Source organism: Sorex fumeus, unplaced genomic scaffold (assembly GCF_029834395.1).
Source record: "Sorex fumeus unplaced genomic scaffold, SorFum_2.1 ptg000037l, whole genome shotgun sequence".
Classification (NCBI taxonomy): Eukaryota; Metazoa; Chordata; class Mammalia; order Eulipotyphla; family Soricidae; genus Sorex; species Sorex fumeus.
In genome coordinates, this window is record NW_026606094.1 from 62,291,320 (window position 1) to 62,319,153 (window position 27,834).

Here is a 27,834-nt window from a genome sequence, read left to right on the forward strand (position 1 = left end):
GAAGAACTGGAAATTCACAAATGCAAACACCATTTCAAGTGCTTCTGCCTAATTAGCATGCAGCACTGTGCTTTCCTCTGGCAAAACTTTGGGGAAACACTGTTGTAAAAAGGCGAAGAAAGTGCCAACCATTCTGATTCAGGCACTCTGTGAGACTTGGTGGGAAGTCAGGCTGGGACTTTACTGTTAAGATTCAAAGTTTCCTTGTGCATAGAAATAAAATGAACCTCTGAAAGGGCACTGAAGTACTTTGGGAGGTCTTTTGGCACTGAGGATCGAAAGTGATCGTACTAGGGAAAATCAAACATTCAAATCCCTAGTGTCACTGATGATAGAAGTAATGACTTTCTATTTGTATGAAACAATTATCTTGGGCTACATGGGAATTATTATCAAGTCATCACTTAAGAACTAATCATAATTTTAATTAGCAAGAGTTTTAAATGATTCTTTGGTATTAATCATAGTTTGGGGATAGTTTGTCTTATATTCCACAGAGGACAGTGTTTTAAGAGTAAAGGCTCTGCTGTAGTTAGATTGAGTTGTACATGACCTGTAGCTAGGTAATTGTGCCCAAGTTCTAACTTCCCATCCCTAAAGTAGGCATAAAAATGCTTTCTTCATAAGACTCTTTTTAAATGTTCAATAGAAAAATATACATGCTTTGGTTTAGGACCCAAACAGTAATCATTTAATAAGTATGTTATTTTGGGGGTTTTTCTTTAATGTATTTATGATTTTTTTAAGTTGCAGATCAAACATATAAGTCTGTTTGGTCTTGGAAATATAAGTATATAAAAATCAAATGTTAAGTGAACTAAAATTCACTTTGTTTTATTTATTTTTTTATGTGGGACAAGAGTCTGTCCATTAAAGAGGGTTGCTTTGCTGCTCTAAAATAAGTAGGCACTTGCCATGTAACTTTAGGTTTAAAAAACACAATAAAATAACACTGTACTGGAGAGATTGTATGGGGGTATGCCTTGTCCTTGTATGCAGCCAACATGGTTTGATCCCTGATAACACATAATGTACACTGAGCACCTGCAGGATTGAGCCCTGAGCACAGAACAAGGAGTAAGCATTGAGCATAGCCCAATGTGACACCAACACATATATAAATATATACTCACACGTAAAATGTGTTTTGTTTGTATGTGTGTATTTATACATACACACACATGCACTCACACACACACACACACATATATATATACAAAAATATATGTATATGCACACACATTTAGAAAATGCATTATTTCTGTCCTAGGCATTCTTGTACCCCTTTAACTTTGCTGCCTGAAGTGGTGACATGAGTACTGGTGTACTTTTCTATGTGGGGAAAAGAGAGACAGATCTGCCCAGAGTTGGAAAGGGAACTAGGAAGAAGCCCTGTTACTCCAAGGTGTTCAATTAAAAACACTATTTAGAGGAATTGAGTGGGAAACCGGTGAATATTTGGCTTTTATAAAAAAGGGAGTGTGCCTCATAAACAGAACAGTTGGAATGTATGGAAAAGTTCCAGTTAAAACAAGACAAAAAACACATGACTAATGTTGCTTTTCCAAGCTAGACAAATGTAGCCTAACCAGAGTTTTGCCTTAGAGGGGCCTCTGCAGCCCTCCTTGAATCTTGAGATTTTGTCCCATTTTGAAAGTCTCAGTCTGCAGTCAGAAAGGTATACTAAGAGATGCTAAGTTTTTGACCCTCATCTTTCTTCCTGAGTTTCTCTCACATCCCATAAATTGCCACTGGGGAAGTTAGAAAACTGATGAGCTCAGGTAAAGAGAAATCAATGCAAAGCCTAACCTAGTATTCCCCAGGAATAATTTTTGTGGTATGTTGAATACCAAATTTGTGCAGCAGGAGAGGTTTCCCTGTCTTGGACATAATATGAATTTCAAAGTGACTGTAAATTGTAAATGACAAATATTCTTTTACTATTTCATCTCATTCCCATATAAAGGATTATATGTCAGGAAGTAAGATAAAAATATAAGAACCCACGAAATTAACAATTGTTGGACTACCACGGTGTAAAAGCTATGTAGAAAAAAGTATTTCATGTTTTGAAACTTGAGTTTTTCCTGGACTAGCAATATGTGATAACATACTGCATAATAATGCCAGGCAGGATCAGTGGATCATAGCCCACACTCATCATGGAGGGACCAATCCCTGGTAGAGTACTAGAATGTGTTCTTTCTAAGCACATTTATGTGAGGCTAGGATGAACTACGATATTTGGCAGATCAAGTCTATTAAATTTATTTTCAACTTTGCAAAGTACAAAGGATTTATCTGGATGTAACCCTATCTTAAGTCAAATGAGGAAACAAATGAGGAAATTAAAAACAAATTTCATCCAGATTTTGTACTATGCTGATCCTTTCAAACTTGCCAGATCCTCCTTTATGTGAAGAGAATTTGTCATTACTAATTCATAGCATTCTTTCTCCTCTTACATTTCCTGTCAGCCCAGCATGGTTTGCCTTGTCTATTGTTCTAATTTCTTGTTTTACATTGATAAATTATTGTGCATTTAGGATGACTGAAAGCCTCAGCTTGCCTGGGAAGTTCTAATTTACACCTACTGTACCAGTGCAATTAATAATGACCTCTTTCAAGCTGGAAAGTATTCTGATGTAGAGCCCAACTATACAATCATTCAATGGATGCTGCAATCAGAATATTTTCAAAATGAAGCTGATTTAATGTATCTAAATTTTATCTCAAGCAAAGGATCCGATATACTACCAGACCAGATCTTATAATATCCCACCAGACCAGACCTTATAATAACAGTTTTAGCACAAATGAGTGTCATTAGTGACCTAATGATTGGTCTGCTTGTAAAAGCCATTGTGAACTAAAGTTTGATTTGTGCCATTCAGCCCACTAGAAGTACTGATTCATGCTGGTTGCCCCAAACAGGAGCAGGACAGACTAATGAAATGTATAGCATTGCTCAGACATTTCTTAACCTGCCCAGCCTTGAAAGTGTATTTTCTCTTTTGTCATCCAAAAATTCTAATGCTTGCACAAAGTCCTATTGTACTTACATGACTTAATTTTATTATGAAAGAAGGGAGGTTGAAACTTGTTCTAAAATGTAAAGATTATCTATAATAATAAACTTGGTTGAAGTCAGGAGCAATAATAAAGTGCGTCAGGCACATACCTTGCATGCAGGAAACTAAGTTGGATCTCCAAAAGATTCCCTGAGACAGCCAGGAGTGATCCTTGAGTGCAGAGCCAGGAATAAACCCTGAGCACTGCTAGGTGTGCCCTTCCTAAGAAGTGTCTTGGGCTGGAGCAAGAAGGGCATTTGCCTTACCCATAACCACCCTGAGTTTTATCCCTGCATACCATAAGTTTCCCTGAACCCACTAGGAGTGATCTCTGATCGCAGAGCCAGGAGTACGCTCTGAGCATTGCTGGGTGTAACCCCCTCTCCCAATAAAAAAGAAAAAAAAACTTGGTTGATAAAGAGATATTAGTGTTCACACACTGACATTTAATATTCTTCTCTATAAGAAATATTCACTTTTGTAGGGGCAAAGAACACTTGTTGGGTGAAATTTTATTTAGAGCTGAGCAGCATATATAAAATAAGTGAAGAAATAAGTACATATGTTGGGCTTGTATCTAATAATGGCTGCATTAAAAATTGCTGTTTTATTTAGTATCACTCCACCATATGTTCAGCATTTTATAAGAAAAAAAAGACTTTCTTTAAATAAGACTTTAAACTAAGAAAGGCAAATGTAAAGACAAAATATTTTTTCTTGTAAGTATGCTTTTTTCCCCCCACCTTTGGAGACATCAATGTGTGCATCCATTTGTGTTTCATTAATTTAACAATTTTATTTTGTGATAAAAGTTTCAGGAATAAAACTTGACAGATGAAACTTTAACTTAGAATATTATTTATTCATCACATACTTATTGAATCTATACCAATTTCTAGGTTCAGATACTGAAGATATAAAGAAAATATGTTTAACAATTTATTCCTAGGAAATTGGCAGTCTAATAGTCCGTTTTAAGAAAAAAGTATGAGAAAAGCACCTTTTTTCAGAGTATATCTACATCATAAAAGTAATGTTATGTGAGTATGAGTGATAGTAAGAAGGTAGAGTGCTTGCCTTATACACAGCCAACCTGGCTTCTATCCCTGGCACCCCATGCAGTCCCTAAGCCTGCCATGAATGATCCCTGGGCTTGGAGCCAGGAGAAAGCCCTGAGCAAGGCTGTGCATGTCCCCAAAACAAAACAAAACAAAATAATGGTATGCTCCTTATACTTAGTGTCTCAAAAAATATTTATATTAATACCTGCCAAGGTTTTCTTGTTAATCTTTCAAATCCCATCTGAAATTTTATCAATTAGAAATTATATATACCTGCTAATAATTGGTCTTTAAAATCGGAAGTTTGAATAAAGAAAAAAACACTGGGGTGAATTTTCCTCATATCAGCAACAGTTCTGAGAGAAAGCCCAGAATGGGGGCACAACTAGGTGATGTTGAGACTAGCCTGGTGACCCCAGCATCATCCTCAGTACTGACTCCCAGAAGTGACATTCTCTCAGGTCTGAAGATGCCTGCTATTGCTTCAGACATCATACTTATATTCCAGGCAGGAAGAAACAGGAAGGACATAGGTCAAAAAAGGGACATTCCAACCCCTCGTCCCCTGCTTTTTTAGAAACTTTGAAAGAAGCCCCATTAAGGAACTTCTGCCTCACCTCTATCCCAGTCTTTACAATTAGTCATATGATCCCCATTAACACAAGACAGGATGAAAAATGTAGTGTTTCCGTTCTTAATGCCATCATCATCAAAAGTAGGATACCATTTGTCAGCAAAGAACAGGAGGGCAAATAATACTCTGTACCCAAGATTCTAATTAGCAGTCACTCTCGGCTCCCTCCTCGGAAATAGTAGTTATTGCTAGGCCCTGATGCTCCAATCTGCCATTCTTGACTCTGCTATTTATGGCTTACAAAAGTCACCTTCTCAGAAGTGGATTCCACCAAAGTGAACCACAGTGGTTTAGAAATGCTTGGGAGATTAACCCAGGCTGCCCTACCCTACAAACCCCTAAGCCCCCCTAAACCAGGAACTGACTGGTGGGAAAGTATGATGGCCAGACACCAGCCCTTCCTTATTTCAAAATGAGCAGTTTCTGCTTTTATTTGTGTTCCATGTTCTAGGTGGGATCATACTAAGACCAGATTTTGCCTATACCAATATCTTTTCTTGACTTTCTTATCACACATTCCTTCTTGGTAAATCACTTGCCAAGAATCTCTATTTCAGGTTCTTCCTCTGGATAACCAAGATGATGTATTTTTCTTATGGTGTTCGCATTCCCTTGCCCTTTGTCCTGATCACTGTTTAAGAATTGAGTGTTAGGGGCTGGATCGATGGCACAGTGGGTAGGGTGTTTGCCTTGCATGCAGCCGACCCGGATTCAATTCCCAGCATCCCATATGGTCCCCTGAGCACCGCCAAGAGTAATTCCTGAGTGAAGAGTCAGGAGTAACCTCTGTGTATAGCCAGATGTGACCCCAAAAAGGGAAAAAAATTGAATGTTATTATGCTACTGTGTTTTTTTTTTTCCAGTACACTTTAGACTATCAAATCTAATCACTGGAAAAACTAACTGAAAGATTCCTAACTGTTGTTTACTAAACATAGATGTTAGTGAATGCATTTTAGAGTGACAGTAGAAACTAAATTATCTGTGAGGAAATGGTTTTCCCCATGAATATAGTTATTTTCATAGGCTGAATGCTAATTTGGTGCAAATCTGAAACAGATTAAGCAGGGTGGAAGGAGCAGAGAATTTGCCAAAGTTGCAGCTAGAGAGTAATATTTCCTGGATATATCACTAAGTGGTGAACTACAAATATTACAGCAAATCTTTGAGTTAATTCTGTATGTGCACAGTTAAAATGCACATTTGTTGCATGAAAAATATTTTAGTAATAGTTTGCCACAGATATACTATTAAATCCTCTCTATCACAGGAAACAATAGCACAATGGGTACAATATTTGCCTTGCATCAAGCCAGGTCAACCCGGATTCGATCCCTGGTGCCATCCAGGAGTGATCCCTGAGCACAGAACCAGTAATAATCCCTGAGCACAGTTGGGTGTGGCCCCAAACTCCAAAATAAATAGGTAGAAATAAATCCTTTATATCTGCTGGTTTCAACAGTAAAAGTTATGTTTCATATATTCTAAACATTAGCAGACAAATGAAAAATGATGAAAAGGCTGGTGAGTAAATACAGTGAGCAAGGTGCTTGTATTGCAAGCTGCTGACTAATCCATACCTGACACCACATATATTCCCCTAAGCACTGTCTGATGTGACCCCCAAGCAAACAAAAACGTGCTGATAAGGAGTCAAACAATACAATGGGTAGGACAGTTGCATTGCATGTGGCTGACCTGAGTATGGTTTCTGGCACCACACATGGTCCCCCAGCCCTAACAGGAGTGATCTCTGAGCACAAAGTCAAGAGTAAGTCCCAAAAATTCCTGAGTGTGCCCCCCCTCTAAAAAATTCCCCCCCAAGTGCTGATAAATACTGTGATTTTTGGATTAAATATGTATGAAGTCCAAGGGGAAAAAATAGGGCAGAAATAAACACCAGTAGTTTGTGTTTCTTTGTTTTTGTTTCCTTTTGTGTGTGTGTGTGTGTGTGTATATGTTTTCAGAAGCCACTTTGGACATTAATTTCCCTGTACTGTATTCTTAGTTCTTCTGAGCATCCTGGTTGGATTTGCCTTTTCCATAGAGCTTCTCTTATGCTTCAACCTTTTCTCCCATTCTCCTTTATGTCATCCTTAGTAAAGCTGATCAGACTTTGGTTTGGTTTCCTGTGTCTAATTTTCAAAGTAGTAGCATCAACTACCTCTTCCCTCTCTGTATTTTTGTAGATTTTCTTTTAATGATTAATTTCTATTAGAAACACTGATTTACAGTTTTTCATTATACTGTTGTGTCAAGCATTGAGTGTTCCAGTATCACCAGTTAAACCTTCCTTCCACCAATATCCCAATTTCCTCCCAACCCCAATTTGCCCCCATAGACAAATAGCAAATTTACTTTGCTTATTCCAACAAAACTTTAAGAAATGTCAGACAGAATGATCAGAAAATAGATCAGTAAGAGCCAATTTATGATTACTAATTGATTTTGACCCAGGAAAATAAAAAAAATAAGAACAATTAAAACAATACAACAAAATTCCAATTCTCATTTACATATATAAGTTCTCAACTCTGGATTTTGTAGGGCCTTTAAAGAACTAATTCCTCAGTCAAAGCTTGAAAATCCGCAGTCAAAACTTGGCAATTGAGAATGATTCAAACTGGAAGGATGCTGGGTACATTGGTGAAGGGAAATGTACAGTAGTTGAGGCATGGATATTGAAACATTGTAGGACTGTAATTGTGTATATCACTGTGATTCATTAAAAATATTTTTTAAAGTAACCTTTTCATCATTTTACTTGTTATATTAAGTCATAGAACATGTTAAATTTCTGTGCAAATGACAATTTTCAAAAATCAAGTCATGTGTATTGAAGATACCCATAATGTTTACTGGACCATAAGGCCCTCCCGTTGATCGTCGATTTGCTCGAGCGGGCCCAGTAACGTCTCCATTGGAGACTTTGTTGTTACTGTGTCTGGCATTTCGAATACTCTCGGTAGCTTGCCAGGCTCTCCGAGAGGGGCGGAGGAATCGAACTCGGGTCGGCCATGTTGGCCGCTTAGTAAGGCAAACGCCCTACCCGCTGTACTGGACCATAATATACATTAAAAAAAAGGAACCTCCGAAGTTAGAGTCCACACTTTATTCTGTGAGTACTAAATTTGTCTGATTTTGAGTGCCATTACCATAGTACATGTGCTCATTAAAACAGTGCTTACTTTGCTATTTATTTCAATTTGGTTTGGGGGCCATACCCAGTGCTGGTTAGGGACTACTCCCGGCAGTGTTGTGGACACCACTTAGTGTTGGAACTGAGCCTCAGACTCTTACATGCCAAGCATGCACTCTAGCCCTTCAAAGTATTTCTCTGGTCCCTACTTTGTTGTTTTCTGAAAGAAAATAGTTTTTATATAATGAGTCAAGTTTATATAATGATTCAACTTTAATATGCTTATATAATGATCCAATTTGTTGTAGTAAGCTCAGTAAGGAAAGGGTTACTGCTTGGATAAAGAAGTGTATCTGTATTTTTCACAAATAATTTGCCCTAGAAATAATGAGAAAATCTGTAAGTATGAATAGCAAGAACTATAATCTCGGTCTGTTTTAATGATCTTTTCTGCCAGATAACTGTGGATATCCTTTAAATCTTGTTGACCTTTTCTGCAGTATAGGCTTTTGAGCAGAAAAATGTTAGACATGTTTCCTGAAATTTTCACTTGAACTGATTACTTTACATGGGAAGATCTCAGCCTAAACATTGTTTTATTCTATTATATTTTTCAGTTGATGCTAGTTTCTTTCTGTCCCTTTTCTACTTTCTCTCACTTCCATAGACTAAACATTCTCAAAATGATATAAAAAAAAAAACAACACACCATCTAAAACAGAATACTCGAGTGTTAGAGTACAGTTTCCTGATTTTTATATCTCTATCTTGCTGCTAATAATCTTTAGCATAGTTAATGACAGAGACATGCTTTCACATGTGTCATGAACATTTAATTCTGGAAAATGATTTTTGAAATTCAGATGAGGTCTGGGGCCAGAGTAATAGTATGGTGGATAGAGCCTTGCATTTCACGTGGCTCACTTGGATTTGATCCTAGACATCCCATATGGTCTCCCAAGCATGGCCAGTAATGATCCATGAGCTCAGAGCCAGGAGTAAGCCCTGAGCATTGTGAGTAGCACTGTAGCACTGTCATCCCGTTGTTCATCGATTTACTCAAGTGGGCACCAGTAATGTCTCCATTGGGAGAGTTGGTGTTACTGTTTTTGGCATATCGAATACACCACGGGGAGCTTGCCAGGCTCTGCCGTGAGGCCAGGATACTCTCAGTAGCTTGCCAGACTCAGAGGGACAGAGGAATCAAACACAGGTTGACTACGTGGAGGGCAAACACCCTACCTGCTGTGCTATCACTCCAGCCCATGGGCATGACCCAAAAACAAACAAGCAAGCAAAAAAATCGGATGAAGTCAACATTCACTTTGCAAAACATGAACATGCAAAGGTATTCTAAGAGACTTTCAATAATACATTTATATATTGTTCCCAAATTGCTTTAGGTTTGATGTATTTGTGTGTACTTGCCTAAACTGACTTTTGAGTATCATTTTTGTTCACATTTTTGTCAAGAATTTGTTAATGTATATACTCTGGAAATAATGAACATGAACTGATCTGTGTGAATAGATTGTAAATGGTTTGTGTTACTGAGCCATCCACTTAGCTAAGAATAGTGCTGTGGATTGGGAGATGGCTCACAAGGTTGGAATGCGTACTTTACGTATGGGTACCCTGGGTTTGATGCTCACTACTGCATACCTCCACTCTCAGTTTTCCTGCATGTGACCCCCAAACTAAAGAAATATGTGTGATAAATTAATAGGCCTAGAATTGAGAGTCTACCTATGGACTTTCATCCTTAATTCTTTGTTCCCCTTTAAATCTTGTGAATGCTGGTTAATTAACATTCCCCAGTGCCCCTTACTGGATTCCTGATACCCCCTTTCCTCCTATAAATATTACATAATACTTTTCTTTTTGGGGCTGGAGCGATAGCACAGTGGGTAGGGTGTTTGCCTTGCACGCGGCCGAGTTTGATTCCTCTGTCCCTCTCGGAGAGCCCGGCAAGCTACCAAGAGTATCTCGCCCACACGGCAAAGCCTGGCAAGCTACCTGTGATGTATTCGATATACCAAACACAGTAACAAGTCTCACAATGGAGACATTACTGGGCCCACTAGAGCAAATCGATGAACAATGGGATGACAGTGCTGCAGTGCTTTAAACGACATTAAAATCATAATTTTTCACTTAATACTTTGACATAATAGCTATGTTATTCAAACTTTGTCTTTATGAATTAGAGGCCTTTCATTTTATAGATAACCAATTACATTTAAAACAAACTTAAAGACACATATTTTCTCTTTTTGGGGGATAGAACTAAATATCATTGGTATGTTTATCTGCATACTCGACAAGTGTATATTCACATATAACTCATTTTAGTATTCAGTTTTGGTATCATTACTTAAAATGTTATAAGTGTCTCCTATGCTTTATGCACCATAGCTGGGCATGATTATACTTTCATTTTATCGAATAGCTATATTTTGATAATAATAGTCCTATTTTACAGTACAAAAAAAAAGCCTCAGAGAATTCAGAAAACATGCCCTTCAGACTAAGGGCAACTGACTGATAAGTTGCAGTGCTATGATGATTTAGAAATTTGCTCCCAGTAATCATTTCAGTTGTGTTCATAGGTCAAGGAATAGAATTTTTCAGGATGTACATCATGATATGTGATACTAACCCTTTATTAATTTCTGTCATAGCAGCACATTTCAAAAAACTTAATTTTTAAAACAAATGTTCTTTAAAATTTTTTTTTTTTACTGTGGAAACAGAGAGATAGTACAGTAGATAGAGCATTTTTGTCTTGAACCCAGCCAACCTGGGTTTGATCCCCAGCATTCCATATGGTCCTCCAACCATGCCGGGCTCTCAGTGCAGAGCCAGGAGGAAGCTCTGAGCACTGCCAGATGTTGTCCATAAAACCAAGAAAAAATTTATTTTATTTTTTTACTGTTACAGTAGGTAAGGTGTTTTTCTTGCATTTGACATGGTCCCCGGAGTGCTATCAGGACTGATCCCTGAGTGCAGAGACAGATCCCTGAGTGCTGTGAGCACCCACAGGGTGTGACCCCCAAACCAAACAAAACTTTTATTGTCAGTGTCTAATGTTTTTAACTTTGGCTTAGAAGTGGAGTTTCATAACTCTTCAAATGTATGTTACCATACTCTATTAGGGTCATGAAGATGTTGAGGCATTGAGAAAAAAAGAATTGGCACAAAAGAGGGTGCTGAGAGTGCATTTTTAAAAAGAATATTTGAAATATTGTAATTCTGTTTATATTGGCTGAATCTTTTTATTAGGATTCATCAAAACTAACCTTACTAGAAACACAAAGTACTAAAACATAAAGTATAAGGTGCTTAAAACCACATACTGGACAAATAGCTGAACAAGCAGCTCCCAGTGCCATGGACTGGGAGGCATCACCCTGGGCACACCCCTGCCTGGGCTGTCAGCCCTGGGACTGCTGGGTAACCACTCCTGGAAAGCAGCTCTCCTGAGCTGTTGCAACAATGACGAGATAGTGAATGCACCAGTATACAGAAGCAGGTAACAAACTGCCAGTATCTCTAAGGAGCCCTCATGCCTTGATGTGTGTACAGGTTAAGGAAAGTTTCTAATCCCACACAAGGGGTGTGTGCAGGCATGTGTGTGTGTGTGTGTGTGTGTGTGTGTGTGTGTGTCTGTGTGTGTGTGTGTATGTCTGTGTCTGTGTCTGTGAGTGTGTCTGACAAATGCATTCCTAAAACATAATAGTCCCGACCACTCTGCATAATTGCTGAAACTGACGTGATATTGTGTGTTAAGGTATTTGCTCAACCACATATTTTAAAATTTCTTTCAAGACAGTTCAATTATGGTCCATTACCATTGTCTAAAGTATATTTAGTGTGTCTAACCAAGAGACTTTCCAGCAATCCTATTTGACATCATTCCCATGAAGTTCAACTGTGGCCTTCCTCCAGGCCTGTAGACTCCTTAGGCCCACCTCTTCCATAGTCACAGAGGGCACTTTTCCTATAGTTATGTAGAATCTCAGAGATGATAGCCCTAGAACCTGGAATGTGTTGACTGAACCAAAGTCTCTATTCCAACTCAGTCATTATCCTTAGGGTTGGAAGATAGAATTTTGCTCTAGAACATTGTACAGGAAGTAGTCAGAAAGCAGACTACAAAGAAAACAGAATTTTGCTTGTAATGTTATTATTTACCACATGTGCTATGGGAGCAGGAGCCTGAATTGAACTTGGATCTGGGTTATTTTAGGACAATGTCAGGCAGCCACTACAAAGTCCAGAGTCTTACAATCTGTAGATTTCCTCTAGGACTCCGTGAGCTTGACTGCCAGGGCAAAAGTCCTACCTATTGAGTGAAAGTTTGGTCAAGACTAATGTGAAATAGACTAAATTCCATGGTCCAGTTGGGTTAAATTTAAAGGTTGGTAAAGGTCAACTTGGGTCTGCAGATGTACTTTATTTCTAGACCTAAATTTTTTTTTTCAGGAGACAAAACTAAAAAGGTCACCCTTTCTTCATAATCCTTCAGGAATGAACCAATTTTATAGTTTTGCAGGGTAAGCCAGATGAACAGGTTTTAGGCTAGTGGTCACATTGGTAAGAAAGGGAGCAAAAAGCATTGGTTATATTTAGACCCTGAATTTCTAAGCCATCGCATTTAGATCTGCTGCAAAAGGTTTGGGATGGTATGTTTTAAAAGTTGATCAAAAACCTTGAGCAAAAGGTAGATTGGGACACAGAAGGGAGGCAATAAAATAGCAAGGGTGTCAGAGAAGGGTGTTTAGACTTAACTATTAAGTATCTGGTGAAATAGAAAGGGTGGGCTCACTCCCACCTCAGGGAATCCAACTCGGCCGTGTATATACCTCTGTAGTTCCTACTACCCATACCATGTTACTTACATAAACCAGTTTTTGGTTGTTTGGGGGAGTAACACCTGGTTGTGCTCAGGACTTATTCCTAGGTCTGTCTTCAGGAATTATTCCTGAGGGAGTCAGGGGACCATATGCAGTGCCAAGGATCCAATCTGAGTCAAGCACAAGCAAGGAAAATGCCTTACCTGTTGTATGGCACATAGAAACAAAATATGTTTACCCTGTATTCTAGAATGTAGTAGCAAGCCAAGAGAGAAAAGGAAAAGAGAAAGCAATTGATGAGAATAGCTAGAGATCTTGTGGGCCGCATGACCTTTCTACTCCTGTCATGCTCATGTGTAATCATGCGCACACACACACACACACACACACACACACACACAAAACCATGAATTATCTTCATTCATGCCTATCATTAAAAAAAAAATAAATACACGAGAAGAAATATGATGGGAGGGAGACATAACAGGTATCTCTGGCTCTGGTGAGCCATCTTTAAATATGCTCTCTTTTCCCTCTGCTGAAACCCCCTCACTGTGCTTCATTGGTGCTTTGATATTATTTTTCTTATGCTTATAATGCCACATGTTATTGTTCACTTATGTAGTTCCTTACTTAAACTGTGGGATGCTTCTAGCCAGAATGTCTGTGTTCTTTACTGTTCATTACTGGTCAGTGAAATGTCTGTGGCTGGAATAATGTGATTTCCAGTATCCTTGGGATATTTCATAGTGCAGTACAAATTATAGAATGTATGTGTCTTATTCCACTAAAAAGTCATGATTGAACAATCTGACTCTCTTCATCCCCTTGTACATGTTAAAGCCTATAAATATGGACCTCTTTTAATGGTACCTAGAGAGTGGTGATAGTGATAAAAGTAGTTTCCTTGCACAACTGTTACAGAAATGTTTAAAAAAAGTATAAGAATCTATTGAAAAGTATATATTTCATAATTATAAGTGATCCAATAGAATAAATAAAATTATCTTAACTAAAATAACTCAGTAATTTCAACCAGATTAATTCTAAAACACTGAATCATACTATTAAATATATAGATCTGATAGACTTCAAGCCAAAATAATATTAACACAATCAGAATCCCCACGTTAATTATTCTATGTGTCTATCAATATTGTCTCAGAAATACTATCATTAAACTTGGGCTTATGTGTTGAAACCGGGTCTGTAATGATTATTTTTATAGGACAAAAATCTAGATCTCAAAACACTTCATTGATTCAAATATTAGAAAATACAATGAGACTTAAGCATACCAAAAAAAAAGAGTTGTGTTGCAAAATTCGTGTTACATGCCAAAATAACTAAATTTACATTTTTTATTGACTTTGTCCTAGCTTTATAGAAACAAATAAACCAAGTAGTGACTATCTGGGAAATACTGTGTCTATTAGTTGCCATGAGCAGATTAATATTGCTAAATTATATGTACATGTATACATACTAAAACTGTTGATTAGATTTCTTTACTTTTCAAAATACATGGTGGTTGAGAGTTTCACATACTTCCCTATGAGAAAATAAACCATAACACCTCATTTTATCCTCCATTACAGAAGACAATAGATGTGCATCTTCGAATACAGCATCCTGCGCCAAGTGCCTCGCTCTGGGTCCAGAATGTGGATGGTGTGCTCAAGAGGTGTGCCTTTTTAAAAATTTTCCTCAACCTTCTTTCTAACAAGATTTCATAGAAATAATAATGTCTTGAAGGTACATTGGGGGAAAAAAAGATACTGTTGAGCATCAGGAAAATCTTATTTTGGTTTTTGCTTGGAAATAACATAGCTGACTGAATATAAAGTAAATTATAACCTTTTATTAGGAAAATTATGATCATTTTAAAATGAAGTGCAAACAGTTTTATGTTTTCCATCTGTTCTATAGAGAGAACAAAGTAATTGGCAAACACAGTGACTTTTGATATGTCAGTGGGAAGATTTGCTACAGCTTAGGACATTAGGTTGCATGCCCAAGTTATATGATTTTTGTATACTTGCTTATTAAAGGAAATCCAGATAATTTATTGGCATAGTGCTTTTGTTTTTATTTTTCAAGTACTTGAAGATTAATTATTTCCTTCATTTCAAAACATAGTGTATCAGTTCCTTGGTTGCTCATTTTTCACTTGTGGGATATACTCTGTAGAATGGAGAATAATCCAGTGTTTATTGATCAATAAAAGTATTTTTGTATTCTATCAAGATAAATATTCCAATAACAAATTTCTTAGTAAAATGAGTATAATTTTAATGTATTTCTTCCATACTTGGTGCTAGTGTAGTTTTGTGAGTCATTCCTTTGGTTGATAGATAACCTTCAACCAAAAGACCTATTATAATTTTTACTTAGTAAGCAATCTATTAATTTGTTTTCTTATGAGACTGTCTAGGTAGTTTAATTTTTATTTATATAGCTCATGGGAAGTTGGACAAAGGTTTCTTTAATAATCTTACATGACATGAAGAGATATCTCTAGTTTTTGTTTTCTGATTTAGCTCAAAAACTATACCTACCATAACCTTACTAACTTCTCTTACTGTTTTCCCTGATAGGAGAAAATAGAAAGATAAGAAGTAGGAAAGGACAGTAGAAAAAGAAATTAGGAAAGAAGTAAATGAGGTTGATTAAATAGCAGTCAAGCCTGAAAGTTAGTGTCCTTCCTACAACTTGCTTCCTTGATACACTCTGGGTTCTACCAGTGAGAAAGTCAAGTGTCATTCTACAGTAGGAAATGCTTTACTCTAAGAATTCTAGTTCTAGGTTCTAGGTAACTAGAACTAGAGTTCTGTAGATAGGACAATTCCAGAATTTCTGGGACTAATTTCATCCCTTCTTAGGAGTCAAAATACCAGACAGAATTAATTCTATTCTTCAAATCTTTTTCTTAGCTCTGAAACCTTAATTTTGGAGTTTACATCTATGTTTTTCTTTTTCAAGAATGTTTCCTGGCTTGTTAAGTACTAATTCTTGACCAGTATTCCACTATAGATATTATTGTATCATTAGGGAAGGTCCCTAAAACATGACATTTGTGCTAATTTGTTATCAGTTGCTGAGAACTTCAGAGAATCTAGTTAAGAAAAACTTCAAAACTGGTTAAGAAACTCAGTTGGATAGTCACATTTAAAACCAGCTATATAGACTGCCAGGCTCCAAAGGGATCCCTTCTTTGTTTCTTACATCACTGGCACTAACAATCTGGAAAATCACCGTTATGAGAATAGCGGTGTCACTCTCATTGTAGAAGGGGGGAACATGAATAGTCATTGCAACAGATGGTCAAATGGAAGGAGGCAAACTAAGGAGGCAAAGAGGAGTAACTGCTAGAGAAGCAACTGGTGTTCGACTATTTTTTTAGAAGGGAATTCCAGGAAGCATTCAGAAACCACTTGGTTCTTATATCCAAAGTATTCTTCTATGTAGTGCAGAGTCATCTAATTTGTTTTGGAAAAAGCAGCACTGAATGAGATGAATTGCATTTAGATCCCAGAATCATTGGTTTCTAACTTATAAACTTGGACATATTAGCCTAACCACTCTGAACTTCACTTTTCCCTAGTTCTAAACTAAAAATAAAAACTGTACCTATGATGCTGTTATGAAGGGTAAATAAAACAGATGAAACTGCCTAAGAATAGGAGTCACGGTCCCTGAGCACAGTAAGCCATGAGCACTGCCAAGAGTATCCCCAAAACAAAAACTAAACTAATATAAAGAATGGTAGTGTTTATTATAAGATCTTGGATAAGATGCCAGAGTAACGCATTCAAATTTTTAAGAAAGTAAAACAACTTCCTTAGAGGAAGCAGGCAGTATTAGAACCCAACCACCTGTCACATCATTAAGAAGAGGAGCTGTCCACAGCCTGCAGGTTGACTTGATATCCTTGAGAGAAAGAAAATTAGTTTTGAAATACAGTCCTTGAGGCACATATGCAACTGATTTTTAACTCAACCAAAAAAGGGTGGGAAGTCAAGAAAGGGTAAGATGATTTTTCTCTATTTATGATTATCAGATAAATGGTAACAAGATGAACCTAGTTTATACAATGTTCAATGCTGGTCACAAGTTAAAAAAAATTAGATAGGGTAGACAAAATTTGCTATGAATTATTATGTTGCATGTTAATCTGAAATTCTACAAATTTTTCCTCTCTTTTTCTCTACACCACTACAAGGAAATGACTGGAAATACTAAGGATGAAGAAGATCTAATCCCAATTATCTAGTACAATGCCTCACATTTCATTGTTGCTGGGGATCAAACCCAGGACTTAATAAGTATGATATATGAGCTGTACCACTAAGCTACATCCTGATCTTTTACAAGTTTCTTTTAATATATATGAATGTCATGACAATTTTTGAGATCTTCTATTATTCTCATGCTTATATAAAGGATACGGGGTATGACTTTGGAACATAGTTATACTAAAATATATGAAGGGCACTTATTGTCCAAAGAAAGATGACAGATTTCTTTAATTTCTGTGCAAAGTGCTATCTTTGAAAGTCAGGAAGATTCAGAAAGGGGTAGTAGAACTAGCTTTTCCTATTTATATATCTTCATATTAATATATTAAATGGATGAAAATAACTGATGTAAAGCCAACTAGAGGAACGTCAACCTGGGCTTTCATTTTCAAATAGGTTTTAGATGCAGCTCCTTGCTACCTGAGTTTTCTTACATATTTATTATAGAAAAAAAGAGTAAGATTTAAGAATTAGTAGAAATAAAAATGACAAAACACAAATAATTAAGAGGGTGTGGTTTTAGATTCTTTCCTTTATTACAAAGTGGAAAGTAGGCCACCATGGGTAGGGGTAGGATTCTGTTTCTTATTTTGATGCCATGGTCTTTTCTTCCCTTTTCAAATCTAATTGACAAATTGGCAAAGATTCTATAACTTAGTTTTTTTTTACACTGGAATAAAAACAGGCATGCTGATTCAGACATTGCAAAATAATTGAGACAGAGGCCTATTTCAGCAAAAAAGGAAGAAAAAAGAGTTGACATTTAAAGGTCAAATGGCATCGCTTGATGTATAGAGACAGAAATTAACCACATTCCTCTTCCATTCTTATATACCAAAAATAAAATTCCTGGATCAAAAGGAAATGTTGAGGTTTTTGTACTTCATTTTCTTTCCATCATTTAAGTCTTTGGGTTTCTACATTTTTAGATTTCATTAGACTTTGTGTGTTTCTTCTGAAGTGAAAGAGTGAACACATAGTTACCAAGACAGTGTGCCCTTAGTACTTCCCAGGCTCCTAGACAGGTAGAACCCCACTAGGAAACCTTGAAGCATTCTAAGGGAAACTAGCATATCAATATATATAACTTTTCTGTAAGGAACTCCAAGTTGTTTATTTAGACTTAACCTTACATTTGATACCTCTGCGGGGTCATTACTAGAGAATGAATTTGAATACAAGAAATTAGGGATTTAAACATTTTAAGGTTCAGAATGAAATCTAATTGTATAGCAAAGTAAATTAAATGTTTCGGCTCCCAAGAAAGCAAATTACAAACTGATGATTGAAAATTTTTATTGGAAAGGATAATAAAGATCATGTTCTCTATTGTCTTTTAATCATATTAATATTGTATGTATACTCCATGTTCTAATTCAGCATCAGGTCTGTTAAGTTACTATCAGACATTCTTCCTTTGAATTGTTTCCCAGTCCTCCAAAACTTAGTAAGTGGGCCAGGGATATGACCCAATGGTAGAGCATATCCCTTGCACATGTTTTTCCCCTAGTATGAGCTATAGTACCACCAATAAAAAATAAAATGGAATAACATTTTAGCACTTAATTTATATAGAAACAGGCCATGAACTCTATTCCACTCTTTGGTTTCTCAGCCCCCATGCTACAAATTGAAAGAGGAATTAAATGAAAATCCTTGCATGAATCTTTTAATATTGTCTGCCACCATCCCATCTTATTAATCACCATGGACCATCATCTCCACCCATGGAATGGATATGAGTGGTGAACTCATATTCAACCATTATTAAAATTGATAATCTTCTTTATCTACAATGTGATGACATTTTGTGATTCCCTTAAGTTTATTGCCCATAAATAATTACATTTGTCTTCTAATGACTGCATTCAAGAATTATCTGCTGAATCTTTGATGACAGATTCTGTCTATTCCAGTCCGTGTTCTTGGCACCTAAAATACTATTATGTCTGAATATTCAATCAGCACTGTTCGGTTAAATGATTAATTTATTGGAGATCCAATGATTTGAAATGGTTGCGATCTAATGATTTCAAACTGTTTTCATCTGGCTTTTCAGATGAAACAGTTTCTCTTTTACTAAAAACCAGATGAAAACAGTTACTTCCAGGAAGATCGCTGAGCAAATATCCAGCTGTGTATAAGAAAAATACTCCCCCAATTTTAAAAAGATTTTATTTTCATCAACTTGATTTACAATTTGTGATACTGTCAATAATAGCATTTTCATGCATCTAATACTCCAATACCACAACCTGCCTTAGAATTACTGTTCCTTCCACCATTATTTCAGGGGCCCCCAATTTACTAACCCTTCCTCAACATCCCGCTACTTAAACACATCTCACTACCCTGGTACACTCCATCTGATCTGTCCTTAGATTCTGTTATGTTTGGACACTTGCTATTCCCTTACTATGTTTCTTTATACCCCTCTATAAGAGAGATCATTCGGTCTGCCTCCTGGCTGGCTTCTCTTAGCGTGAACCCCTCCAGTCATAGCAGCAAATTGCATAATTTCATCTTATAGTAAAATAATAGTCCATTGTGTTTATTATATATTTTTATATTATTTTATGCGGATTTTGGAGACACTGGGGTTAGATTTTCAGAAATGGGATTTCTGGATTATGTAAAATCTCAATTCTTAAGATTTTTTTAAAATATGAACAATGGGAGGACAGTGCTATATTATTTTTAAAAAGTGGCTGAATCAGTCAAATTTCCATTGACAGTAGAAAAGAGCTCCTTTTCCTCCACATCCCCACCAACGTGGATTATTTTCATTCCTTTTGATATATGCCAGACTTGTAGTTAGGAGGTGATATCTTATGGTAGTTTTTATTTGAGTTTCCCTGGTAATCAGTGATGGTGAGCAGTTTTTCCATATACTTATTGGCAATAAGCATATGGCCACGAGTCATACACCTCCCAAATTTTAGGTCAGTACTATGTGCAATAAAACATTTTCTTCCACTTTCATTGTATTTCTAATTCTTGGGGAAATGCCTGGATGTTTACATACAATTAAAAAATAACTTTATTTTCAGTCAAGATAAATTAAATTTGTTTTATTTTATTTTGATTTGTTGCTTTGTTTTTTGTCTCATGCCTAGCTGTGCTCAGGACTTACTTCTCACTCTATGCTCAAGCATCATTGCTGGTGGTGTTCAGTGTACTATAGATGGTGCCAAAGATGGAAATAGGGTTGGGTACATGCAAGACAAGAGGCTTACCCACTGTGCTATTTCTGTTTCCAAAATAAGTTACATTTTAAACTTGTGCCATTAATTCCAGGTTTGTTGGATCACTATGATATGTCCATCAATTAGCCAACGTTCGATGGTAATAGAGGTTTTAGGTTCACTTACAAAATCAGAGTTTAAGCTGCAGTTTCATAGCTTTCAATCCTGTTATAAACATCTTACCTGGTTTATGGAATTGCTTACAGGCTACCATATATATAAGAAGCTGTATTTGCGGGCCATAGAGATAGTACAAGGGTTGTGGTGCTTTCCTTGCATACAACCAACCCTGATTCAACACTTAATAAGCATGTAATTTCTAGGAATTTATTTTTAGATTCCAAACATAATAACATATACTAAGCATCCACCTAGGATATTTGGAACCATGTAATGGTCTATTTTGGCTACATAGCCTTATGGAGAAATCTATCTGAAGTAAAATATATATAAATAATTAAATTGGTATCATTTTACAGTGCTAAGTAAATAATATATTTTAAATACTTGGTGTAAATTCCCCTCTTAATGTTAATTTTCTTCTTTTAAAAACACTTAGAAACTTAATCTTTATATAAGACAAGTTGCAAGCTTTTTATAGGAAATATACAGTTATGGTGAATCATTGCATAATTTCTGTAATGTTACAAATGGCTTATAGGCTACCTTTTTTTATATATTTTTTGTTTCAATTGACAGTAAAAAAAAATCACTAACTTTCCTTCTTTTAAATAGGATTTTATTTCGGGTGGCTCCAGGAGTGAACGCTGTGATACTGTTTCCAATTTAATAAGCAAAGGCTGTTTGATTGATTCGATTGAATATCCATCCATACGTGTAATACCCAGTGAAAATGAAGTTAATACCCAGGTGACTCCTGGAGAAGTGTTGCTCCAGCTGCGTCCAGGTTTGATTATTTTCAGTTAAATCTATGCTGATATTTAATTTTAAATTACACCTATTTTTCTTATTTGTACTTATATTTACCCTTCTGTGGCAGACAGTCCTGTTGGAATAGAAATGACAGTAGCCTCAGAATCAATACAACAGAATTTTAATCTTCATTATTCCTAGAGCCAGCTAGCTGTGTGGCCTTGAACATTTTCTGCAAACCTGACCACACTGTATTATAATTGTGCTCCCAAACTTGATCACATTGTAGTATAATTGTCTTCAGACTTCACTGCCAGCTCTGAAGAGAGTATGTTTTATTCTGTTCTGTTTCTTCAATGCCTAGCAAACTATGGTAAATACTCCTTAAGTACTATTGAATTTATCCGTTGGTCGAATAATTTGTAGGAGATGTAAATTAAGTTCTTTGTTATGAACTTTTAAACAAAACTATAATTCAAAATTATGATAACTTCCTTGGGTTGCTTTTGTGGTATCCCATAAAATTAACCTATACCTTTTTTTCCTTATTCCCTTGTACTGCTCTTATGTACATTGTGTTCCACAAATTTTGCATATTTTGTAAACTTCTAGATATTACTCATTTTACTCTGGTGCTAGAGAATTCCAGACAAGCTGCATATGATAAGTTGAAGCAAACAGCCATCACTCAATTAGATTCATTTAATTTCTGTAGTATGTAATAACTGACTGCATACTAAAATGTATGTAATGTAAAATGTATGTAAAGATAATGAAATAATTAAGTTTCATTATTTCATTCTGGGTGGTCTTGTCCTGGCATTAAATTCTTAAATAACTGTATCAGCACACAGCTTCCTTATTCCAAAGCTGAACTATTCCAAACTCTTTGATTACCAGAAAAACAAAGCTCATTTCTTTCTTGGCACTAAATATATAGCTAGCTTCCAATTAAAACTGGGCTCATCACCACATAAAACAATTATACAACCTAATATGGACATATATGAGCAGCATTTGAAAGAGATGTACAAAACTGAAATTAGGTTAGCAAGGTTATGGTATTTTCCTCAAGTATTGCAAAAAAAAAAAAACATGGTTAATGAGTCCTTTCATTAGAAAAGATAAAAGTAATATGCCTTTTCTCAAATAATTCTAACTTAGAATATTTACTACATACTCTTGTAGGAAGAGTCTTTTAGTGATATGGTTGCCGAACCATCTTTAATGATTATTTTTCTCTTCCTGTTATTCTTATAAATGAACTATCTCAGTTTTTCCAGTCATCTGGGTCTACCAGGGTCTTTTCCTGAAGCTGCTTCTTGAATTTCTAATTTCATGCACATTTCCATTTTTCTAGCAACAATGTCATCTGGAGTCCTCCCCATTGTTCATCCACAAGATTCTTCAGAATCTTAATCCAAGTCATCTCCCCTTTCAGGCTAAATTAACATTTATAAGTGCAACACATGTAACTCATTATATGCCAACTTTCTAACTCAGAAAAGTCTAGGAATATTTCCAGCTCATACTTGACTTTGGGAAAAAGTTACTAATGTTATCTTTACTATAAATCTTCCTTCCAGTGTTCGAAATTCTTATTTCTCCACAGTCCATTTTCCTTCAATGGGATTTTCAAAATAGGAGTTTTTTAAAAAAAAACTCAAAGTATTTAAAGATTACATAAATGGGAATTCTATAAAACAAAAAAAATAATAAAATTAAAAAATAAATAAATGTGAAGCCTTACGTCTATTCGAGTTGCCATAACAAAATTTTATCTAGTAGGTGGCTTAAACATAGAACTTCTCACTGTTCTAGAGGCTAAGAAATCAATGATCAATGTGCTGGCTGATTTAGATGTTAGAAAGTGAGACAGACATAGAGAAAAGAGAGAGAAATAATTTGGGGATTTGGGGTGTTTCCTCTTACGGCAATAATTTCATCATGATCTCAGACCTCATAACCTCCTCTCAAACTAATTATTTCTCAAAGACCCCATCTACAAACTCTGCTTTCAGTTCTTGGACCTTGACATGTGATGTTGGGGAAGGCCATTCAGTTCAAAGCAGTTAATATCTAAAATAATATTTGCAAAGGCATAGATTTTAAAAAAAAGAAATAGTGATATTTTAGAAAATAGTGATATTTTATTTATTTTTGCAAGAAAACTGAATTGCAAAAATAGAAACTTTTTTTATAATCCCAGTATCCCTTAGTACTTACTGTTAAATGAAACTTAAAGCCAATAAAACAATAAATAATAGAGAAACTAAGGAACATGTCTCATAAGTTAGTTCTGTCTCAAAAGAATAAGCCAAAATTAGTCATAGACTAATTAGGACAATAATCACCACAACATATGTTAAGATATATGGGAAGTGACTGGGTGCTCTAAGAAAAATTCAAAATTATATTTATTAAAATAATAAATTATTTAAAAAAATACACAGTGGATAAAGGACCAAACATGATGACCTCTCAGTATCTGTATTGCAAACCATAATTCTTAATAGTAAATGCCATAGAGGCAGGGGTGGGGTGGCAAAAAGGATGCTGGGGATATTGGTGGTGGAAAGTCTACACAGCAGAGTGATGGGTGTTCGATCATTGTGTGACTAAAACTCAATCATGAAAGCTCTGTAACTATATCTCACAGTGATTTAATAAAATAAAATGCACAAAAATGAATCAAGAATCCAAATAAAGACACGAGAACAACAAAGAACAAATGACCATAGGAAAACAAAGATATAGTAAGTTAAAAAATTAGTAATAGGCAAAATTAAAATTAAAGCATGGGGCCGGCAAGATGTATAGTGATGAAGGTGCTTGGTTAACAAGCAGCCAACCGTGGTTTGATCCCCAGTTTCACATATGCACCCCTGACTCCAGGACCATCAGGAATGATCCTTGAGCACAGAGCCAGGAGTAAGCCCTGAGCACCACAGAATATGACCCCCACCATAAATTTTTTTTAATTAATATATAAATTCATAGATTGGTTCTTTGTAAAGCCCAATGAAAGAAAGGGAAAGTGCTGGAAAAATTAAGAAGACAAAATGCCAATAACCTAATAATGTAATTTATCATCATTAAAAAAGAGAGAAAAAGAAGATTCTGACATAGTCAATCCAAAAATCTACAGCAAAATGCAAATATTTTGATGAGAAAATGATTTCCAGAAAATCAAACTATAATTCACTAAAGATGAAGGAGAACCGTAGATAACCTAAGAAATAGTGACATTAACAAAATTGTGTTTAAAACTACTCCCTAAAAATTATTTCTAAATATTTCTCATGGAAGAAAGAATTTGATGTTCACTCAAATTTTCAAGATATACATTATTCCTATGTGAAAGATAAGAATAACACTATGTATACTATGGTATAAATATATCAGTTTTTGAGACTTATAAAGTACTCTGTTTTTACAGGTTTACCTAAACACCTATATAAAATCCTTAATAACACTTTAAGAAACAAAATTAAATTGTGAAAGTAAGGAAAAATACCATCAAAATATCTAGATTAAATGTAATTTAGCCAGAGAGTTTATAAAGTCATGTACTTTTCTCACCTCAATTGGCCAAAATTAGAAAAATGCATGTTGTTATCTCAACAGAAGTTGAACAATGTGATTAAAGTTAAATGTCCATTACTCCCAAAGCCAAAATTAAAGGGTGATTGTGTGTCATATATTATAATTCTTCTGGAAATTTTACATATAATCAGATAAAAATAACTATGGCCACTTTGGAAAGAGCAAGCAAATATATAATTGTACACTTATTTGAAAAGTCCAAGCCAAGTAATAAAACTGTAAAATTAAAAACAAAAAGTTGCATGTTGTTTTTTTAAATTTAAAAATGAGTAAGTTTCCACTGTATTTTTAATATAATTTAAAAATAGAAATTCATAGCAGTAACCTAAAGTATAAGTTGTCTAATGATGAACTTTTAAAATGTTTGAGGATTCACTGGCTTACTCGAAGAAGGTATGAATAAACACAGAATATAATGTTTTGTGTAGGAAGACAATATCATGCAACATATTTTTCTTTTTTATGAGGAGTGAGTCACACCTAGCTGTGCTCAGGGCTTCATCCTGGCTCTGAACTCACGAATGACTCTTGGCAGGGCTCAAGCGATGCTGGGGATGGAACCCTGGTTTGCCACAATCTCCCTGTCCTCTATACTGTCTCTTCAGCTTTGCCAGTAAATTTTTCTATAAACATGCTTAGTCTACAACTGTGATAAAGTTGAAGTGAATCCATAACTGCAGTGCAATTTCAGTCAAATTTGAATGCAGTTTTTCAAAGCAGATCTTCAGTGAAATGTGGACATGTTTCTTTGCTTATTATAGCATATTTGTTTAGGATACATTCCTAGAAGAGATTTACTAAGTCAAGTGTATTAAAATTTATGTAGGTTTTATTTTATTTTTATTTATTTTTATTTTTTTTCTCTCTCTCTTTTTTTTATTAGTGAGACACCATGAGGTACAGTTTGTAGACTTAAAAATTTTGTGCTTGGGTTTCAATTATACAATGATCAAATAGCCATCCCTCCACCAGTGCCCATTTCCCACCACCATGGATCCCAGTATCCCTTCCACCCCCCATCCCCCCACCCAACCCTGTCTCTAAGGCAGGGCATTCCCCTCTGTTTTCTCTCTCCTTTAAGGTGTTGTTTTATGTAGGTTTTAAATGTAAATTATCACATTGTTCACAAGAAAGACTTATTTCCAGTTTATGCTTGTTAACCTCATGCTTATTCTTTTTAATTGTGTCAGTTTAACTATTCTATGGCTATTTTCTTTTTTCTTTCCTGTCATACTAAAAAGTTTGAATTTTGTTTGATTGTTTTCGGGACCACACCCAGCAATGCTCAGAGCTTATTCCTAACTGTGCTCAGAGATAACTCCTGGCAGGACTCAGGGGACTAAATAGGGTGGCAGGGATTAAATCTGGGTTAGGCTTTGTGCAAGGCAAGCACCCTACCTACTGTATTTTCTTTGGGGCCCCAGAAATAGAAAGTTTGAACTCCTTTTCTAAGCGTATTATTTTTAGGAGTGGCAGAGGTAGTATGTCTATACAAATATGCCTAGTTTTCTAATTGAATATTAATTTCTAGCAGCTTCCAAATGAAGCTTATTATGCATTATCTGCCTGCCTGTTGCAAACGACTTCAATCTTTTTCTTTTCTTTCCATTTTTTGGGTCACACACAGTGATACTTAGGGGTTACTCCTGGCTCTGCATTCAGGAATTACTCCTGGCGGTGCTCAGGGAACCATCTGGGATGCTGGGACTCAAACCCCGGTAGGCCGCATGCAAGGCAAATGCTCTACCCGCTGTACTATCACTCCAGCCCCCATGACTTCAATCTGTAAAATGGTTCTTTTTGTTGTTGGGGAGGTTGGAGTAGGGGTAGAGGAGAGGCCACTCCTGGCTTATCCTGGCTTTGTGCTCAGGGAACCATTTGCGATGCTCAGGATCAAACTAGGGTCAGCTGCATGCAAAGAACATGTCCTAACCTCTGTACTATCACTCTAGCCTCATTGCTCTTAAAATTAATAGATTAGAAAATTTAGATGCATTTGTTCTACTTGTGTATTACATTTACATTTCTATACTTCCGTAAATTTACCTTATTTTCTGTTTAATATAATGGTGGTAGAATCCTCCCGAGACTTCAAGTTAACAGTTCCAAAGTCGGGAAATGTTTCAGTGCTATAGACAAGCAACCACAGAGATCTATGATGGGGAAGAATATCCAGGGGTTGGTGAAGAGAGTCCTGGTTGGTGATGGGACACCTGGTCTCTGCTCCCTGTGGAAAAGCTGTACTGAGTCTAAACCAGAACACCTTAATTTGAAGTCAAAACTAAACCTACATGAGGCTGAAATTCAAGGGAGTGGTACAGGTTAAGATTAATATAAGATAATAGTGGAGGCATAAGTGGATCATAAGAGGAGTAGGAGATTGAAAAGCTGTTTAATCACTATATCACTATCATCCTGTTGTTCATCGATTTCCTCAAGCAGGCACCAGTAACGTCTCCGTCGTCCTAGCCCTGAGATTTTAGCAAGTGCCACATTGGAGGCTCTTTCAGGGTCAGGGTAATGAGACCCATCATTGTTACTGGTTTTTGGCATATTGAATATGCCATGGGGAGTTTGCAAGACTCTGTCATGCGGGCAGGATACTTTCGGTTGCCTACCAGGTTCTCCAGAGTAAGAACTAGATAAAAAGATGCGGCCACGAATGCAGACACACCCTTCCAGGAGCTGGGTTTTATAATCTCTGGGTCTTGACCATTGATGGGATTACACGGTGCCAGGGCAATTGGTGGGTGTAACGCCTACATGCTGGAAGATGGGGCATCTGGGTGGAGGAGGCCCAGTCCCAATCCGGGCAGACTTGGAGATCTCAGCCCCAGATCCTGCATGCCTGGGTTCCTCTGTCAGTTCCTTCACGCGTGAGACTCGTTTGAATGTGTGGAGAGTGGTCTCAGCATGGCTGTGGCTGGTTCCGGAGGTGTTCTGTTTAATATCTATGTCAATTGTTAATGGGGTTTGATCTTATTCAGTTTCCCACTACTTAAAATTTTGTGTGGAAGAGAGTGTAATTATTATGTAAATCATCTTTCCAAC

The 27,834-nt window shown here is 36.2% G+C and overlaps 1 protein-coding gene across 1 annotated transcript in view; it reads left to right on the forward strand.

Moving 5' to 3' along the window:
* ITGB8 (integrin subunit beta 8) overlaps nt 1–27,834 on the forward strand; it is a 100,850-nt gene that overhangs the window by 21,915 nt on the left and 51,101 nt on the right. The window contains exons 2-3 of the mRNA XM_056117986.1: nt 14,360–14,445; nt 21,040–21,211. Coding sequence (XP_055973961.1) covers nt 14,360–14,445; nt 21,040–21,211 — 258 coding nt within the window. The remainder of the gene's footprint in view (nt 1–14,359; nt 14,446–21,039; nt 21,212–27,834) is intronic.